General features: G+C 23.9%; 1 protein-coding gene across 1 annotated transcript; it reads left to right on the top strand.

Annotated features, from left to right (window-relative positions):
• Positions 1–2,435: 2,435 nt before the first annotated feature.
• On the top strand, positions 2,436–3,185 carry LOC124940253 (nuclear transcription factor Y subunit C-2-like). Its single transcript, XM_047480750.1, has one exon. It carries the CDS (start codon positions 2,444–2,446, stop codon positions 3,182–3,184), a length of 741 nt encoding a protein of 246 aa, XP_047336706.1. The 5' UTR covers positions 2,436–2,443; the 3' UTR covers position 3,185.
• Positions 3,186–23,142: the final 19,957 nt, after the last annotated feature.

The following is a 23,142-nucleotide window of genomic DNA, read 5'->3' as shown; positions in this document are numbered from 1 at the left end:
CATAATTATACTATGCTAAAATAATTATTTATTTAATATATTCATTCACTTATTATTTCTCTAAAAAATATAATATAATATATATTTTAAAATATATATTTATATATTTTTGTTTTAATTTGTTATTACTCTACAAAATATATAAATAAATAAACTAACGATAAATAAATATATATATGAATAAGCTAACCACAAAATATATAAATAAACAAACTATAAACAGAATATATAAATAAATAAGATAACGACAAAAAAAAAATAAACATTTAGAATTATGTGTTAGTAGGTCATACTCACCCTTTCACAACATTCTCTGCAAGTAAAATATATAAATACCCTTTCACAACATTCTCTGCCTACTAACTACTAACGATAAAATATATAAATACTCTTTCACAACATTCTCTGCATCCTAACGATAAAATATATAAATAAGCAAACGAAACAAAATAGAAAGAGAAAAGATCACGTGTTCCCTATTTTTAAGGTAAATTTTTTAAATCTTTAGCTCTTATATTATTAATCTATTTATTATACTTTTATTCAATTTCATAGGTAAACTAAAATATTTTCTCACTATTATTATTTTCACAATTTTTAATAAAAAAATGTTATTTCTCACTTATTAATCTTTATTTTCAACATTATTAATATTTTTTTAATAATTATTTTCTCTAATTTAGTCTTCAATTCTAACACTTTTGTTATTTTAATTACTACAATATAAGTATGTATGTAACTTATATATATTTATTTTGATATCATTGGTTTTAAAGTTATTTATAATTTAATAAAAAAAAATCAATATCCAAAATTTAATACATATTTAGATAATGAGTACCAACTAATAGAGAATAAAGATATAATTGAGAACCATCTAATGAAATAAAAATCAAGTTTGGGACTATAATAGTTCCTTAAACTTAAAATGATTCTAACAATTTCTAACCTAATTAAATAATATATAATTAAAAAAAAAAGATGAATTAAATATGATTTATAAAATTTGATATTTTTAGTAAAAGTATTAATATATAATAATAAAGTATATATTAAAAATATTTAAGATTTCATCCTTTCTAGATATCTTGTTTGACCGGTGAATATTTAAGTTTTTAATTAAATTTAAAAAAAAGTATATATAAATCTTTTTATATTTTAATTTTAATTAATTCATTCATTAAATTGTAAAAATCAAATTAAAAAAAGAAAAAGAAACCTTTATTTTTTTATTTTATTTCATGTTATGATGACGAGGCAGTTTGACGGCGGCTTGAGGCTAGATATCGGTAACAAGGTAGCAAAAATATTGTGTTTGTGGGTTTTGTTTAATTATTGTAATAATTTTTTATAAAAATAAAGTAATAATATTTTAATATTTAAACTGATATTAAAAAGTAAATAAAATGGAAATGTTTTAATTTTGAATAAAAAAAGAAAGAAATGAAACAAAGCTGTTGGCGTAAAAGGGCTGTTTCTGATGGGGTTTGAATTGAACCATACAGAACCGCAACCACCACCCACCACCACTTCAAAAACTTGACACGCGTCGGAGGCATCTTAATAAAAACTGGACCCACGATTTCTCTCCTTCCCTAAACCTCTTTGCATGAAGCCCTCGTTTCACCCATTTTCAACTATAAATATATACTCTCTTCCCTTCAAGCTTTTCTTCACATCCATTCACTTCCAAGTACTACTTACAGGGTAAGTCACTCACAATTCCCTCTTTCTCTTTCTGTCGTCTCTGTATTTCAATTCTATTGCATGCCAGTTTTTTTTTTTTTTTTTATTTCTTCTGTAAGTTTGATTGATTTCATCTTCTTGATTTTGATTTTGATTTTGATTTCATAGTTAGGGCTCTTATATATCAATCCTTTACTGTTCTTTTCTTCTTATCTGGATTTTATCTTGTGACATTTATACATGCATGTGGATGTGGTCTGCAGTCTGCAGATTAGTTTTCTGTTTGGAGTCGACATTGATTTTGTTGATTGTAGCGATTCGCGTGTGACTATGAACTATAGATCTGCTTTCTTGAAGCTGGGTTTTGTTCAAATTAGCACATTCTCATACAAAATGAAATCTTTCGTTATAAACAAGAAAACACATTACTTTTAGTTATATCATTTTATTATTGATCATTTTTTTAAAAGGCTTTGTTTCTTTGCTCAAGGTTTCACATTTCTTCATTGTTTCTATACATATATTCCATTCATTTCATATTGTATACATGGAAGCAACAAATCTAGGCTTAGATTTATTGATTGTGTTTAGTTTGAACCAAATTTTGACAGTAAAGAGGCATTTAATGTTCTAAACCGAATGTATTCGTATTTCAAATGTTGTTTTAAGTGGCATCTGGTTACTTGATCTCCTGTTTATGTTAATTTTCTCTTCATTTTATTTTACCTTTTAGATCTGTGCAGAGCATATATTTGATATGGATCAATCGGACCCAAGTCAGCAACAGCATGCTGGAGCACCAGCAAATCAAATGGGGGATTACGGTTCTTCTTCCCAGCCGTATCCATCTGGTCCAGTTCAACCTCAAGCCGGTTTCGCTAACCCGCAGCACCAGCTAGCATACCAGCAAGCTCAACAGTTCCAACACCAGCATCAGCATCAGCAACAGCAACAGCATCAACAGCTTCAAGCTTTCTGGGAAAACCAAACGCAAGAGATCGAACAGACTGTGGATTTCAAGAACCACAGCCTCCCACTGGCGCGTATAAAGAAGATAATGAAGTCTGACAAGGATGTGAGAATGATCTCTGCTGAGGCTCCTGTTATATTCGCAAAGGCGTGCGAGATGTTCATACAGGAGCTGACTCTGCAGTCGTGGCAACAGACTGAAGAGAACAAGAGAAGGACTCTGCAGAAGAACGATATCTCTGCTGCCATATCGAGGACTGATGTTTTTGACTTTTTGGTTGATGTTATTCATAGAGATGAACTGAAGGAGGAGGGACTTGGTGTGACTAAGACTACCTATCCTACGGTGGTGGACCCCACCGCAGCAGACTCGATGCCTTACTACTATGTTCCGTCTCAGCAGCAGCCCGTTGGTCCTCCTGGGGTGATTATGGGAAAACCGGTTGATCAAGGTCCGGTGTATGGAGGTCAGCCTGTGGCCTTTATGCCATGGAATCCAAGTCACCAACATCAGGCTGACCAACAATAGAGAGCATCTAATGAAATAGGTTGTTGGTACTTTGTGTTTGTATTTCAAATGTTGTTTCAAGTGCATCTGGTTACTTGTTCTCCTGTTTATGTTAATTTTCTCTTTATTGGGCTTTCACAACCTGTTAAACAATTATCCGATACAATGATGGCCATTATATTTGGTTCTTTTTTCATTGGTCATATCTACATTCATTCGAAGCATGGATTGTCACATACTTCTTCGAACTCCAAGCTACACTACAATTCTTGAACTACTCAAAGCTACTAGTACTTTTCCGATTGTCGTTGTCAGTGTAGGCTTAAAGTTCCTCCGGTTGACTCCCTTTCTTGTAGAAAATTCTCAGATTCATCGTTCCTTTTAGGTATCTAAGAACCATTTTTGCAATTTGTAGATGAATCATAGTGGGCTTAGCCATGTACCTGCTTAGCAAACTTGTAGCATACATTAGATCAAGTCTCGTGGAGGTGAGGTACATAAGATTTCCTACTATTTGTTTGTAGTAAGTCTCTACATCATTGTGAATCTTCAACCCTGGCGTAGTAGGATTGCTTACTAAATTGCTCTCTACATCCCATATCTTTTCAAAACTTCTTCTACATACCTTCTTTGACAGATAAATATTCCTTCTTTCTTTTGTAAAACTTCAATACCCAATAAATAACTCATACATCCCAAATCTGTCATGTCGAATTCCCTCATCATTGATGCTTTTAAACTCCATCATCAAGGACTCGTCATCACCAGTGAAAATTAAATCATCGATATAAATGCTGATAATGATAACTTTACCTTCTTTGCTTCTTTTGGTGAAGAGGGTTTGTTCACTTTGGCAGCCATGAAATCCCTCCTTAATGAAATGAGTTTTGATTCGACTAAACCAAGCTCTAGGAGCTTGTTTTAGTCCGTACAGTGCCTTGTGCAGTTGATACACCAGTTCTTCACTTCCTTTCTTCTCATAGCCTCTAGGTTGATCAACAAACACTTGTTCGGTCAGGTCGTCGTGTAGAAACGCTGACTCTACATCAAGCTGGTAAATTTTCCATCCTTTATGAGCTGCTGATGCTATTACCATTCTAACTGTGTCTAACCGAGCCACTGGAGCAAAAACCTCAGAATAGTCGATGCCCTGTTTCTGAGAGTAACCCTTAGCTACTATGCGGGCTTTGTGTTTTATGATCTTCCCATTTTCGTCTCGCTTTGTCTTAAAAACCCATTTGACTCCAATATTCTTGGCGCCTTTTGGTAACTTTGTGAGAGTCCAAGTGTTTTTCTTCTTAATGGAGCTGATTTCGGTGTCCATTGCTTGCCTCCATTTTTGCTCTTTCACTACATCTTGAAAATGAGTTGGATCTTCATGACCCATATCTTGCACCATATTAGTGTTGTCATCATCTGACAAAGTGTCTCCACTTACAAAATCATTCATCCAAGCAGGAGGTCTTCTTACTCTCCCTGAAACTTGTTATTTTTTCTCTTGAACTTGTGGCTCTTCCTCATTATCCGAATCTTCCTCTTGAATCTGTGGCTTTTCCTCATTATCCTCTTCTGCATTTTCTGTCGCTTCATTACCACCCTCAAGCTTATCTTCACTTTTCATGTTACCATCACCTCCCTCGTTTTGTGTTTTATCACCCCATTCTAGATCAGCACCCACAAGTGTGTTGAATTCTTTACCCCACTCCCACTTCTCAATTTATTCAAACACCACATCTCAACTCAGAATAATTTTTTTAGTTTCAACATTCAGAAGTCTATAGTCTTTAGTATTCTCACTTACTCCTAAGAAAACACAAACTGAACTTTTATTATCCAATTTGCCTCTATTGACTTTGGGAACGTGAGCATGAGCTATACATCCCCAGATTTTGAAGTGCTCCACGTGAGGCTTGACTCCACTCCAAGCTTCGTGAGGGGTGACGTCTTTTACTGCTAAAGTAGGACAACGGTTTAGTACATGAAAAGTCTAGTTGACTTCTTCTGGCCAGAAAGATTTTGGAATTTTCTTTGCTGAAAGTAATGCTCGCACCATATTCATTACTATTCGATTCTTCCTCTCGACGACGCTATTTTGTTGAGGTGTGTAGTCATTTGTTAGTTGCCTACGAATCCCGTTCTCATTGCAAAAATTATCAAAAACAATGGAGGTGTATTCACCGCCCCTATTAGTTCTTAGAGACTTGAGTGGCTTCCCTACTTCCTTTTCAACCAAAATCTTGAACATTTTGAAACATTCTAGGGCTTCTTATTTTTTTTCTAAACATAAACCCATCCCTTTCTGTTGAAATCGTCGATAAAGCATAGAAAATACCTCTTTCCATTGTTGGATGCAGGAGTTATAGGGCCACAAATGTCTGAGTAAACGAGCTCCAACGGCTAAGTTTCTCTCCAAGAGACATGCTTCGGGATTGCACTTCTTGTCTGTTTTCCATTTAGGCAATCCACACACATTACAGTTGAAGCCGAGAACTTTGGAAGACCATGTACCATCTCTTTGTACTGAAGTGTGCGCAGACCTTTGTAATTGAGGAGACCATATCGTTGATGCCAAAGCTTAGATAAATCATCTCCATTTGTGTGAAAACAATTCACTTCTTTGCTTCTTTCTTGCTGCACATTATTAACCCTTGGTGATTCTAACATAATGGTGAACATCCTGTTTGCACTCTTCTCAGTCTGTGCAATCAAACATCTTTGTGGGTGATAGATATTGCATAGTTTTCCGTGAAACAACACTGTTAATCCCTTCTTTTGCAGTTGGCCAATGCTCAATAGATTGTTCTTGAGATCTGGTATGAAGTAGACATCTCCTATTCCATATACAACGCCTCCTAGCTTTAATTTAACAACTTATTTTGCCACTTACTTGCATTCTGTTGTTGTTTCCAAGCTTGACTGAATGGGAGAATGTCAAGTCCAAGCTTGAAAACATATTTTTGTCACTGCACATATGGTTTGAGCACCCTAAATCAATGAACCAAACGTCTCTACTTTTTCTCTCAAAATCATCCACATAGGCCATCAATAGAAGTTCATCCTCTTCCAGTTCAACATAATTTGCTTCTTTGTTCCACTTAGGACACTCAAATTGATAGTGTCCCAAATTTTGACACTTAAAACACTCAATAGTAGCTTTATCCACATTATATCTTCCTCTACCTCGTCCACGGCCTCGTGATGGTCCTCTGCTTCTGCCCTTCCATACCTTACTCTTTCTTCCACCTTGAGAGCTTGGTCGTCATCTTCCTTGTGAACGCGATTGAACTTCTGCTCGTGCATCACCAGTGAGCTTTGTAGTTCATCAATGAATATGTTATCTGTATCCTTGGATTCTTCGATGGACACTACCACACATGTGAATTGCTCAGTCAAAGTGAGCAAGGTTTTCTCCACGATCTTAGAATCCGGCATGTCCTCCCTATTGTTGCGCAACTTGTTTGCAATTACCATTACTCATGCAAAGTAATCACTGATGCTTTCTCATTTCTTCATCTATAGAATTTCAAAATCTCTTCTTAGAGAATTTCTCAATAACTTCTTCACTTTTTCATTTCCTCCAAATTTCTTCTTTAGTGAATCCCACACCACCTTGGACGTGTGACGATCCAAAATTTGCTCGAAAACAGTTCTATCTATTGCTTGAAAGAGATAATGTTTTACTTGGTGATCTTTGGTTATGGCAATGTCCAATAGTCCCTGTTGTGCATCTGTGAGTAGAGTTCTTTCTGTTGGTTCTTCAAAATCGCATTCCACTAGACTCCATAGACCTTTTGCCCGCAACGGGTTTTCCATGAGTTCGCTCCAATGATCATAGTGACCATCAAAATGTGGAATTTTGTTAAGTGTTTTATCTTCACTCATTTTGTTGTGTTTGAGATCTCAGGTTGCTACCTCACAAAAACTCTCACTCTCAGACTTGGCTCTGATACCAAATCTAAAGAATAGAGAAAATGCTAGACTATTATTCAATAAGAACTAGGCTATATATAGCACTAGTGAGTTACATCAGACTCTTAACAAAGAAAACTAAAGCTTAAAATTAGCCACGATTATAAATGAATAAGACTTAATCAAAGTAGACTAAGAATACTATAAAATAGGAATTTATTCTAACTAGTCCTAAAGACTAGGACAACTACTAACTCTCCTAAAGACTCGGACAAACTACTGACTCTTTCATATTAAACATCTTGAGAGAAGAATTAGATGATGTCAATGTGTTTTAAATCTCAAGGAATTAGAAATTGAATAGTCTATTGGAGTCGACTCTAACGAGCTAGAGTAAAAGGACATGTAGAGGGTGTGGAGAATGAAAATGGGGAATGAATGAGGATAAGGGAGGCCTTCCAACGCATTTAATACCCAAAAATTCTAAAGAACAAATTTGGAGACAACAACTTTAAGATATAATTTGTTGTTTATGTTGTATCTAGTTTTTGTGAACTTCTTAAAATCATATTATAGGTATACCCCAATTTCTACTTAGTTTTCTATTCTTTATTCATAAATATACGCGTATACTTATATTAAGAATTTGTATTGAAAATTCAAAATCTTGAAATCTCTATAAGATTTTTTTTTTAAAAAAGAGTGCAAGTTCACCTTAAGTGAACTTATGGTGGCATGACAATAAAACGTTATATTTCAATGGAGCACTAATATTTTTTTGGTAAATAATCGATTGACATCTAAATACATCGTTGTAATACACTGTTATAGTTTATTAGATATAATTTTATTAATAACTGTGTTACTTGGACTGAGTCATTAAACAGGTATTACACCTAAACATCCTTAGGAACTGAGACGACAATAAGGTGTACGAGAGAGTTTCTTATGGCTATGTTTGTTATGCAATACAATAATGTAGTATTGGAGATAAAGTATAATCTTAACTACAATAAATTATAATTATTGTTTGGTTGATTTATATTTATATCTATAGTATTATTTAGGTATTATTTATACTTTCAAAAGAGTATAATATTATACTTACTTATACTTATTACAAGACTATATAAACTTCTATAAAATTTAATATTTCATTTTTATCCTTTAATTTTTTTTTAATGTACTTTAGTATATTTTAAAATATAATAATAATTATAACTAAATATTTATTTATAATTAAGTGTGTTTAATTTTATAATTTAAATAATAATAATAATTCAATTACTTATTTTTATTTTTATTTTTTAATATATATATATATATATTACATTTAAACAAAAAATTATAGCATTTTAAGGTTAAAATTATTTATTGTGATAATTTTATAAATAATTAAATATAATAATTATTTTAAAAAACTATGTTAATTAAAAATAGGTGACATATATAAAATTATTATTATTAATGTTTTATTTTATAAAAAAAAAACTAATATTGTTTAATATACAAAAATTTATAACAATATATAAATTTTAATTAATATATAAATAAGTTTTATTTATATAATTATATAAGGTAAATTATAAGAATTATATATAAAAGAATGTAATTCATAAGATATGATTATTTATTTTAAAAATAAATTTATATGATAATTAGATATTATTTTTTTATTATTAATTTTAATATAATTAATAATACAAATTATATATAAGATAAATATTAAAATAATAATTTATCTAAATGTAAGGTAAAATAGTCTTTTATACTTGTTATATCATATTACCAAACACAAATAATAAAATCTATATAATTTATACATATTTTATATTCTCAACCAAACACTAAAAATTTATATAATTTATACATCCTAATACCACCTTATAATTAATACCCTTACAACTTATACATATAACTAGTATCGCCTACCAAACACTACCTATGAGTACAAACATGATATTTGGATAGAGTACATACATTGCACACATTCCAATTATTCAAGAGGATGATCAACCTTCTAATGATATATTTGAGAATGACTTGCCTCAGAAAGAGTAGCTTGAGACTATGATGCATGATAGAGGATTGTTATCAATTGTTGTCAATACGTTCAAAATAATTTCAAAGGCTGCACAATTAATTGTAGAAGGTACACAAAAGCTAGAAGACATATCCCATGGTCTCAACATTAATGCACTTCATATTTTTTAAGACGATATTCTCCTTTTTACCGAACTCATAAAACATAATGTATTCATTAGAAGTGTCTTCCTAAATAGTTTTTAGAAAACAAATATCCACCAAAGAGTTGAAGCCTTAACGACATCAACATTCCCCTTCACCAAGACATTCACACTGAAACGAATGAAGGAACATCCACACAATGTCTCTCATTGTATTAGTGAAAGTTCCTACCTCACTTATTCAAGTCTTGAAAACACCAAAAGAAGCAAGGGCAATGCCACCCTCTAAAGCAATTCTTGCACTACCATTTAAATAATTGGTTCATCCACCCTCAAAGTTTTTTGGGTAATAAAATTGCATATGGAATTGAAATTCCCGTACTTCTCCAAACTTTCTAATGATGTAGATAGATTGACTCTGAAGTAGAAGCTTATTCCGGGGTTGATCTTTCTAAAAGGATAAAACATAAAGTATGTTTTATGTTAACACTTTTTTATGAAAAAATGAAAAGTCTACAAATATGTTATTGTGTTTTGCAGAAAAAATTCTCCGCGACTGCATTCATACGACGTGCGAGAATTTCCTCAGCCTAGAGAACGATAAATAAACAGTCATATCATTTATGCTTGAACACATTAGTTGATCGTGAATTATAGACAACAAATAAGGTCCCAAAATATAGATTATTTCATCCCTTATTCTTTTATAAACTCTACTAATAATACATTGTTAATACATTTTGTATTAGTGTATAATACACTCTCTGTTTTAAATATAAGACATTAATCGGCGCTTGGTTGAATTCGAGTCAACGCTCATAGAAGAAATGAAACAATTCGAATTTTCCAAACAAAACATCGACAATGATAACTTTGTAAGTAAATCTCCCATTGAAATTAAGTAGTGTGTGACAAATAATCATATAATCACTTGCCTGAGCAATGTAAATTGTTTTACACTTTTATGTAAAATTATTCTGAACAGCATGTAAAACCTTCTTTATTGTTACATAGAAATAAATGTTAGATGTCACCACATAAAATTATTTAATAATCCTTTTACTTCAATTTTTATTATTAAAAAGTATTTAATATGTATCTCTATAATTTTTAATTTTAATATATTAGTATGTTTTTTAAAATTATATATATATATATATTTATATTTATATTTGTTACCTATATAAATTTATTATTATTATATATATAATTCTTTATAAATTTAAAATATATATATTAATTTAATAAATAAAAAGAAATTGAAAAAAATATAAATTTTTTATTATTTTTTTTGTTGGATTCAATAATTTAGTTTGTCATAATTAAAAATATTTTTAAAAATTAAAAAATTGTTCAAACTAAAAATAAATAATAATTAATTATATATACTTAATTAAAATATTTAATCATTAAACTAAAATATAATTTATACTAAAAATAATATTTGATTCAAAACATAATCATACTCTACTCAACAAATTAGTTAAACAATTATTTATTTAATTTATTCATTCTCTTATTATTTTTTTAAGAATATATATATTTATATATTTTGTAAGTTGATTTATTAATTTTTCATTGTATTATTTTAAAAAAATATATAAATAAATAAGCTAACGACAAAATTTATAAATAAATAAGCTAAAGAGAAATAAAATATATATATATATATATATATATAATAAGCTAACAACCAAATATATAAATAAATAATCTAAAAATATATATATAAATAAACAAACTAACGAAAAAATATATAAACATTTTGAATTATGTGTTAGTCGGTCATAATCACCCTTCCACAATGTTCTCTTCATATCTTTTAGCTCCTTTATCATTTTCATATCTTTTAGTTCCTTTATCATTTTCATATCTTTAGCTCCTCATAATTTATACTAAAAGTAATATTTGATATCAAAAAATTACTTAAATAATTATTTATTTAGTTTATTTATTTTGCACGATTATTTCTCTAAAAATATAATAGAATATATATTTTAAAAATATATTTATATATTTTGTTAATTGATTTATTAATTTTCGATTATTATTACTCTAAATAATATATTAAATAGATAAACTAGCGACAATATATATATATATATATATATATATATATATATATATATATATATATATATATATATATATATTAAACAAGATATATAAATAAATAAGTTAACGACAAATATTTTTTTTGAATTATGTGTTAGTCGCTAAATTTTTTTTTATTATGGGTTAACAAAGTTGACCTTTCCATAACATTTACTTCATATCTTTAGCTTTAGCTCTTCTAGTGTTCATACAATACAATGTGAATTAAAATATTCACTCATTACACTTAAATATAATTTATACTACATAATTTCCTCAAAAAATTACTTAAACCTACACGTCTTGCTTTTACGGCGGAGTTACTCCACTTGCTTTAGGGAAATTTATTTAATTTATTAATTCACTTATTATATCTCTAAAAAATATAATATAATATATACTTTTAAATATATATATATATATATATATATATATATATTTTGTTAGTTAATTTATTGTTTTTTTCTTATTATTATTCTAAAAATATATTAATAGATAAACTAAATATATATATATATAATAAAAATATTTAAGCTAAAAAAATATATAAATAAAAAAGCTAAAGACAAAATATAAAATTAAATAAGATAACGACAAAAAAAATAAGTCATAATCACTCTTTCACAACATACTACTAACGAGAAAATCTATAAATAAATAAGCAAACGACAAAATAAATGAATATTTTGAATTATGCGTTCATCCAATCTTTAACTCCTCTATATTAACAATGTAAATTAAAATATAATATATATGTTTTTTTAAATATATATATATATTTTGTTAATTGATTTATTAATTTTTTCTTATTATTACTCCAAAATATATATATATATATATAATATAAACAATTAGGTTAAAAAAATATATAAATAAACAAGTTAACACAAAATATTAAATTAAATAAAATAACGACCAAAAAGAAATGAATATTTTGAATTATGTGTTAGTAGGTCATAATCACCTTCAACAATATTCTTTGCCAATCTTTAACTCCTCTATTCACAATGTAAATTAAAATATTCACTTATTATACTAAAATATAATTTATACTAAAAATAATATTTGATTCAAAGCAGAGTCATACCTCACTCAACAAATTACTTTAATAATTATTTATTTAATTTATTCATTCACCTGTTATTAATCTAAACAATATAATATAATATATATATTTTTAAAATATATATTTGTATATTTTTTAGTTGATTTATTAATTTTCACTTGTTATTACTCTAAAAAAAAGTTAACTAAGCAAACGACAAAGAAATAAACATTTAGAATTATATGTTAATTAGTCATAATCACCTTCTACTAAATTCTTTAACTCCTCATCATTGACAATATGAATTAAAATATTCACTCATTACACTAAAATATAATTTATATTAAAAATTATAATTAATTCAAAGTAGTCATAAACCTATTTAACAAATTATTTAAATAATTATTTATTTAATTTATTTAATTTATTAATTCTTTTATTATTTCTCTAAAACAAATATAATATAATATATATATATATATATTTATATAATTTTTTATTAATTTATTAATTTTCCCTTATTGTTATTCTAAAATATATATATAATTAATACTAAAAATAATATTTAATTCAAAACATAATCATACTCCTCTACAAAAATTACTTAAATATTTATTTTTTTAATTTATTCATTCACATATTATTTCTCTAAAAAAAATATAATATAATGTATATATTTGTATATTTTGTTAATTAATTTATTAATTTTTTTGCTTGCTACAATATATATATATATATATATATATATATATATATATATATATATATATATATATATATATATATATATATATATAAAAGTTAACGAGACAAAATATAAAAATAAATAAAAAAAATTAAATTTAAAAGCATTAAAATAGAACATCAAAATGATTTTTACAATTAGGTTAGGGTTGAATTTATGATAAAATAAAATTAAACATTAGAGATGAAAAAACTAATACATTAACCATATAATTAGGGTTAGTAATATAAAATAGTTATTGAGAGAGAAATATATTAATAATATGGAGAGAAATTTAATATATTATTATATTAGATATAATATGGAGAGAAAAAAATTAATATATAATTATATTAATATAATATAAAGTGAGAAATAAGAAATATATATATATTATTATATAATAGTGAGGAAGAAAAAAATATTTTAATAGAAAGAGAGAAAGTGAGCTTATTTTAAGGAAATAAATAGATATTTTATAATATATAATTAATAATATTATATATTAAAGAATTTAAAATTTGGGGCCACTTAAAAGTAGGGCCTTATATAATTGTATTGGTTGCATTGCTTCGGGCCTGATTAACAAAGACAAAATATATAAATAATATATAAACGATAAAAAAAAATATTTTAAATTATGTTTTAGTCATCATAAATTTATAATCACCTTTCACGACATAATCACCTATCTTTAACTCCTTTATTATTGACAATATGAATTAAAATATCCATTTATTATACTCGAATATAATATATGATTTAAAACAAAATGCTCAATAAATTACTTAAATAATTATATTTTTATTCTCCTCTTATTTCTCTAAAAATATATAATATATTATAATATATATATTTATGTATTTTATAAGTTATTTTATTAATTTTTTCTTCTTGTTATTCTAAAAGATATATAAATTAATAAGTTATTATCACCCTTTCACAACATTCTCTAAATATCTTTAACTCATCTAATTATTAGCACAATGTGAATTAAAATATTCACTCATTACACTTAAATATAATTTATACTAAAAATAATATTTGATTCAAAACATAATCATACTCTACTTAAAAAATTACTTATTTAATTAAAATTATTTATTTAATTTATTCATTCACATATTTATATATTTTGTTAATTAATTTATTAATTTTTGTTTTTATTATTCTAGAAAATATATAAATAGATAAGCTAGACAAAATATATAAATAAATAAGCTAAAAAATATATAAATTTACAAACTAACTACAACAAAATAAATAAATAAAATAACGACTAATTATGTATTAGTAGGTCATAATCACCTTTTTATAACATTTTCTGCATACTATTTATAATCACTTTCCATAACATCCTCTTGATCTATCTTTAATTCATCTATCATTGACTTGTAAATTAAAATATTCACTCATTACACTTAAATATAATTTAGACTAAAAATAATATTTGATTAAAGCAGAGTCATACTCTCAACAAATTACTTAAATAATTATTTATTTTATTTATTCATTCTCTTAAAAAATATAATATATATATATATATTTAAAATATATATATTTTTATATTTTGTTTGATTTATTAATTTTCCTTTATTATTTTTAAAATATATATATAAAGGATCAGTTAACTAAATAAATAAGCTAACTAACACAAAATATATATATATATATGAATAAACTAAAGACAAAATATATAAATAAATAAATTATATAAATAAATACGACAAAATATAAAAATAAATAAGCAACGAACAAAAGAAATAAACATTTTGAATTATGTGTTTGTTTAGTTATAATCACTCTTCCACAAAATTCTCTTCTTACCTTTAACTCATTTATTATTGACAAGATGTGAATTAAAATATTCATTTATTACACTTAAATATAATTTATAATAAAAACAATATTTGATTCAAAACATAATTATATGCTCAAAAATTAATTAAATAATTATTTATTTAATTTATTTATTCACCTATTATTTATTTAATTCTAAAAAAATATATATAAATAAATAAGATAACGCAAAATATATAAATAAATAAGCTAAAAAAATTATAAATAAACAAGCTAACGACAAAAAAAACATTTTGAATTATGTGTTAGCGCGATCATAATCACCCTTCCACAATATTTATAGTTTGAATTAGGTGTATTTAGTTTTAATCATCTCCCATTACATTCTCTGACTATCTTTAACTTTTCTATCATTCACAATTAACTTCTCTACTATTCACATATTCACATGAATTAAAATATTCACATGAATTAAAATATTCACTCATTACACTAAAATATAATTTATACTAAAAGTAATATTTGATTTAAAACAGAGTCATACTCTCTACTCAATAAATTACTTAAATATTTATTTATTTAATTTAATTTAATTATTCTACTATTATTTTTCTAAAAATATAATATATTATATATTTTTAGTTGATATATATAAATAGATAAGCTAACGACAAAATATATATATGAATAAGCTAATGACAAAATATATAAATAAATAAGATAATCGAAATAAACATTTTGAATTATGTGTTAGGTATATTCACCATTTCAAAACATTCTTTGCAACTCTACCTACTACTAACGACAAAATATATAAATATATAAGCTAATGACAAAAAAAAAAATTGAATTATTTGTTAGTCAGAATAATCACCTTCCACGTATGCATATCTTTAACTCCTTATGTGAATGGACTCATAACACTAAAATATAATTTATACTAAAAAATAATATTTAATTTAAAACATAGTCATACTCTCTACTTAATAAATTACTTAAATAATTATTTATTTAATTGATTCATTCTCCTGTTATTTCTCTAAAAATAATATAATATAATATATATTTTTAATATATATATATATATATATATATATATTTTTAATATATATATATATATATATATTTTAAGTTAATTTATTTATTTTAGCTTATTATTACTCTAAAATATATAAGTAGATAAGATAAAAACTTATATAAATAAACAAGTTAATAATAAAATATATAAATAAATAAGATAACATCAAAAGAAATAAACATTTTAAATTATGTGTTAGATAGTCATAATCACAATTTCCCAACATTCTCTTTAAATTATTTGTTAGTAAGTCATAATCACATTCCACCGACATTCTCAATCTATCTTAACTCCTCTATTATTCACATTAATTTATTAGTATTAAAATAATATTTGTTTCAAAACATAGTCATAATTTGCTCAACAAATTACTTAAATAATTATTTATTTAATTTATTTATTAATTTATTATTTCTCTAAAAAGAATATAATATATATATATTTATATATTTTGTTAGTTGATTTATAATAAAGTTAACGACAAAATATATCTATTTGTATATTAACACAAAATATATAAATAAATAAACTAAAAAAATATATAAATAAACAAGGACAAAATATATAAATAAATAAGATAACGACAAAAGAAATAAACATTTTAAATTATGTGTTAGTCAGTTATACTTTCCTTTCACAACATTCTTTGTATATTAAAGATAAAATATATGAATAAATAGATATTTTGAATTATTTATTAGTAAGTCATAAACACGACTTTCTCTGCCTATCTTTAATCACTTATCATTATTATTGAAAATGTGAATTAAAATATTCTCTCATTATACTAAAATATAATTTATATTAAAATAATATTTGATTTAAAGAAAGTCATACCCCACTTATATTTTCTTATTATGACTCTAAAAATATACTAATAGATAAACTATAAATAGTTAAGCTAAAAAATATATAAATAAACAAGTTAACAAACAAAAACACAACAAAAATAATAAATAAGCAAACTACAAAATTAATGAATATCCATGACATTCTCTGTCATTCTTTAACCTCACAATGTAAATTAAAATGTAATATATATTTTAAAAAATATGTATATATATTTTATTAGTTGATTTATTAATTTTTTTTCTTATTATTATTCTAAAAAAATACATTAATAGAGAAGCTAACTACAAAATATATATATATATATAATATAAATAATTAAGCTAAAAATGTATAAAAATTAACGAGCTAAAGAACAAAATATTAAATTAAATAAGATAACGAAGAAAAAATAAACATTTTAAATTATATGTTAGTGAGTAATAATCACCCTATTACATACCACAAAATCTATAAATAAATAAACAAACAACAAAAGAAATGAATATTTTGAATTTCTGTCATAATCACCTTCAACTACATTCTTCAACTACATTCTCTGTCCATTTTAACTCCTCTATCATTATCATTGATAGTGTAAATTAAAATATAAATTATACTAAAAATAATATTTAATTGAAAGATGAGTCATATTATGCTCAACAAATTATATAAATAATTATTTATTTAATTTTTTCATTTTCCTATTATTTCTCTAAAAAATATAATATAATATATATATTTTAACATATATATTTATATATTTTTGTTAGTTGATTTATTAATTTTTCTTTCCTGTTACTCTAACAAAAATATATAAATAAACGATAAAATATATAAATAAATAAGCTAAAAAAATATATAAATAAACAAGTAAATAACAAAATATATAAATAAATAAGCTAACAACAAAATAACTAAACTTTTTAAATTATATGTTAGTTAGTCATAATAACCCTAATAACCCTTGACCCTTTCACAACATTCGTATCTTTAGCTCCTCAATGAATATTCACTCATTACACTTAAATATAATTTACACTACTCAAAAAATTACATAAATAATTATTTTTTAAATTATTCATTCACCTATTATTTCACTAAAAAATATAATATAATATAATATATATTTTTTAAAATATATATATATTTTTAGTTGATTTATTAATTTTAACTTATTAATACTCTAAAAAATATATAAATAGATAAGTTAACGACCCTAGCATAAAATGAATAAGCTAACCAAAAACTATATAAATAAACAAGCAAAAAAATATATAAATAAACAAGATAACAAAAACTATATAAATAAATAAGATAACATAAAAAAATATTTTAAATTATAAATAAACATTTTGAATTATGTGTTATCAGTTAAAATCACTCTTTCACATCATTCTCATGAACAAAATATGCATACTATTAACAAAAATATATAAATAAATAAGCTACACAAAAAAAAATATTTTGATTGGTGATAATAACTCTTTACAATATTCTCTGCATACTATTAACAAAAATATATCGACAAAAAAAATTAAGGGTAAAACTTTTAAGATATTATATATATATATATATATATATTTATTAAATAAGGCTTTGCCCAAGTGGTTTGGTTTTGGAGCTGAAATGTATAATAGAGGTAAGGTGATCAAACCCTGCAAAAATTTCTAAAATACAATATTTATAATAATACATAAATTTTAGTTAATATATAAATAACATTTATTTATATAAGTTAAACTATAAAGAATTATATATAAAATAATGAAAATCATATAATATTATTATTTATTTTAAAACTATATTTATATTATAGTTTATTTATATATATATATATATATTTTATTAATTTTAATATAATTAATAATACAAATTACTTATAAATATAAGGGTAAAATAACCATTTATATAAATATAAGGGTAAAATATTATTTTATATTTCTTAATTTTAAATTATTTTTAAATTATTTCAACAAATAAATGTATTTGTTAGATTTTATTTAGGGGTTGTGACACATATTTATTTTTAATCATTTATTTTATGTAGGATATAGAATAATGAAAATGTTCTATAAACGAATTTGTACTTCTACATCAATTAATGAGTCTACTAATGAGTCTAATGTTACTGATCAAATATACATGTACTTCTACATCAATTAATGAGCCTACTAATGAGTCTAATGTTACTGATCAAATATACATGGTTAGAATATAGCATATCAAAAGATGCATCATTTTGTTTTTGGTGTTATCTTTTCAAACCTTTAAATAGAGAAAACGTAGATGATACATTTATAGGAGATGAGTACAAAAATTGGAAAAGAGCATTAGAAAGATTCAATCGTCATATGAGAACTTCAAATAGTTGTCATAATGAAGCTATAATTTAATTTGAATCATTTTAAGATCAAAGACATAACGTGAGAAACGTTTTACGTACACATGGTCGTGATATAAAAATAAATTATCACACATGTTTAACGACAATATTTGATGTAACACGCTTTCTATTGTGGCAAGGATTACCTTTTCGAGGACATAATGAGTCAAGTAATTCATCAAATAAAAAAAATCTTGAATTGATTGATTGGTATAGGCAACGTAATGAAGATATTTGTCTTCTTTTGTACCGACTCAGGGACAAGAATAATTTAGTAATTGTGCTTATTAGTATTTTTATGTAATTATCGAGTAAAATTTTAATTAAAAAATGCATTTATTTGATTAGCCAAAAAATGCACGTTATTATGTATTTGGCCCCCCGAGAAAATATTTCTGGGTCCGCCACTGACCACATTCTCATTGACAATATAATTAAAATATTCACTCATTACACTAAAATATAATTTATACTAAGTCATACCCTACTCAACAAATTATTTAAATAATTATTTATTTAATTTATTCATTCTAATATTATTTCTCTAAAAAATATATTATAATATATATTTTTTAAAATATATATTTATATATTTTGTTAGTTGATTTATTAATTTTTCCTTCTCGTTATTCTAAAAAATAAATAAATAAATTAATGAAAATATATATAAATAAATAAGCTAAAAAAATATATAAATAAACAAGTTAACGAAAAAATATATAAATAAATAAACTAATAAATAAACTAACGACAAAATAAATAAACTCTAAATTATGTGTTAATAGGTCATAATCACCCCTCCACAAAAAAATTAAAATATTGACTCATTGCACTTAAATATAATTTGAGGAGTGATAGAGAGAGGGAATTTAATGAGGGAATTTGGTGAGGGAATGACGTGACATCATCATTGGTTGGAAAAGGTAAAAGTGAGAGGAAAAAGAGAAAAGAGAGAAATTATTTGATTTTTTCAGCGAATAAGATTATGCCACGTCATTCCCTCACCAAATTCCCTCCCTTAATCATTTCTTATATAATTTATACTAAAAATAGTATTTAATTCAAAACAAAATCATACTCTTCTAAAAAAAATTACTTAAATATTTATTTATTTAATTTATTCATTCACTTATTATTTATCTAAAAAAATATAATATAATATATATTTTTTTAAATATATATTTATATATTTTGTTAGTTATTTATTAATTTTCGCTTGTTATTACTCTAACAAAATTAATGAATAAAATATATATACAAAATATATAAATAAACAAGCTAACGAAAAAATATATAAATAAATAATATAATAACAAAAAAAATAAACATTTTGAATTATGTGTTACTAGTTCATAATCACCTCTTCACACAACATTCTCAATACCAACAAAAAAAAAAATAAAAAATAAATAACTAATCAAAGGACAAAGAAATAAATATTTTGAATTATGTGTTAATCACTTGTAATTACCTTCCACTACATTATCCATCTTTAACTCCTTTTATCATTAAGAATATGAATTAAATTATTCACTAATTACACGAAAATATAATTTATATTAAAAATAATATTTGATTCAAAATATTATATATAAATAAACAAGCTAACGAAAAATAAAAATATATGAATAAATAAGTTAACGAACAAATAAAATAAATTTTGAATTATTTGTTTATTTGTTAGTGGGTCATAATTATACCTCCCAATATCCTTTTCATATTTTTAGCTCCTCTATCTTTTATCTTTGATGACACAATATGAATTAAAAAATTCATTCATTACACTTAAATATAATATATACTAAAAATAATATTTGATTCAAAACATAATCATACTTTTCTCTAAAATTTACTTAAATATTTATTTATTTAATTTATTCATTCACCTATTATTTCTCTAAAAAAACTTAATATAATATATATATTTTTAAATATATATATTTGTATATTTTGTTAGCAATTTATTCATTTTCCGTTTGCGACAAATATATATATATATATATATATATATATATATATATATATATATATATATATATATATATATATATATATATATATATAAAAAGCTAACTACACGATAAAATAGATAAAATAACGACAAAAAAAAATTTAAATTATGTATTAGTAGGTTATAATCACTTTTTATAACATTTTCTACATATTAACACAAAATTTATAAATGAACTAACTACAAAAGAAATAAATTTTTTGAATTATTAAAATAAATAAACTAATTACAAAAGAAATAAATATTTTGAAAAATGTGTTAATAGTTCATAATCACCTTCCATAACAACTCTCTTTCTATCTTTAACTTATCTATCATTGATTTGTGAATAAAAATATTAACTCATTACACTAAAATATAATTTAAACTAAAAATAATATTTGATTCAAAGCAAGTCATACTATGTGCTCAACAAATCACTTAAATAATTATTTATTTCATTTATTCATTCTTCTATTATTTCTTTAAAAAAATATATAACATAATTTATATATATATTTTTAAAATATATAGATATTTTGTTTGATTATTAATTTTTCTTTTATTATTATTTAAAAAAATATATAAATAGATAACTAAATAAGCTAACGACAATATATATATATATATATAATATAAATATATATATAATATATATATATATAAATAAATATATTAACGAACAAAAGGAAATAAACATTTTAAATTATGTACTCTTCCACAAAATTCTCTTCCTACCTTTAACTCATCTATCAGTCTATCATTATGTTAATGTGAATTAAAATATTCATTTATTACACTTAAATATAATTTATACTAAAAATAATATTTGATTCAAAACATAATTATATACTCAAAAATTAATTAAATAATTATTTATTTAATTTATTCATTCACCTATTATTTCTCTAAAAAAATATAATATAATATGTTTTTGTTAGTTAGATTTATTATTTTTCACTTGTTATTACTAAAATAAAATAAACAAAATATATAAATAAATAAGCTAAAAAATTTATATATAAACAAGCTAACCAAAAATAAACAAGTTAAAAACAATTTTTTTTTAAATTATGTTAGTAGGTAATAATCACCCTTTCACAATATTACCGACCACAAAAAATATTTATATTTTAAATTATTTGTTAGTCTGTCATAATTTTACAATATTTTTGCGTAATAAATTAAAAAAAATTATAATTAAACACATTTTACATTTTGAACATAATTTTTTTAATCACATTTCTCTATCTTATTATTTGAATATTTTTTCCTCTATCACTTTTTAATATTTATTTTATTAATTCCCTAATCTTTTTCCTTTTATTATTATTATTATTATTATTATTAATTTTAAAAAATGAGGTAAACAAAATCAAGAAGAAATCTTATAAAGGAAGCCTCTTTAAGAAACGAGGTAAACAAAATCAAGAAGAAATCTTATAAGGGACATGTGACTGCAAAATCAAAGGAAGGAAAGATTCAAACAACAAAGGATATCTCATCATCGTGTTCATCGACTATATCACCAACTACGGCCAATTCAATTGTTGGTCTAGATGTTGATGTTAAATATGAGGAGAGTAAAATTATGATTCGAGTAAACCGAGGAAGCCGAAAGAAATTGGTCATCGCTAACTTATTTAATTAGATTGAGTCGATCGATTTGACTGTTATTGGTTCCCCTTTTAAGACTCTTATCTTTTCATCACTATCGTTGCTTAGGTATGTTAATTTAGTTATGTTTTAATTATTAACGCAAAATTTTAATTAATTAGTTGGGTAATTCTAATACACAATATAAATTAAACTATAAATGACTATATTGATACATGTATGCCATGAACACTAATGATTTTATTGAATCTTATTTAATATATATATCATTAATTGGTTCATTACTACTGTGTTAGTTTTTTAAATAAGAAATTGTAACACA

The sequence above is a fragment of the Impatiens glandulifera genome, chromosome 5 (assembly GCF_907164915.1).
Source record: "Impatiens glandulifera chromosome 5, dImpGla2.1, whole genome shotgun sequence".
NCBI classification, from domain to species: domain Eukaryota; kingdom Viridiplantae; phylum Streptophyta; class Magnoliopsida; order Ericales; family Balsaminaceae; genus Impatiens; species Impatiens glandulifera.
This window is presented reverse-complemented; position numbering and strand designations above follow the sequence as displayed.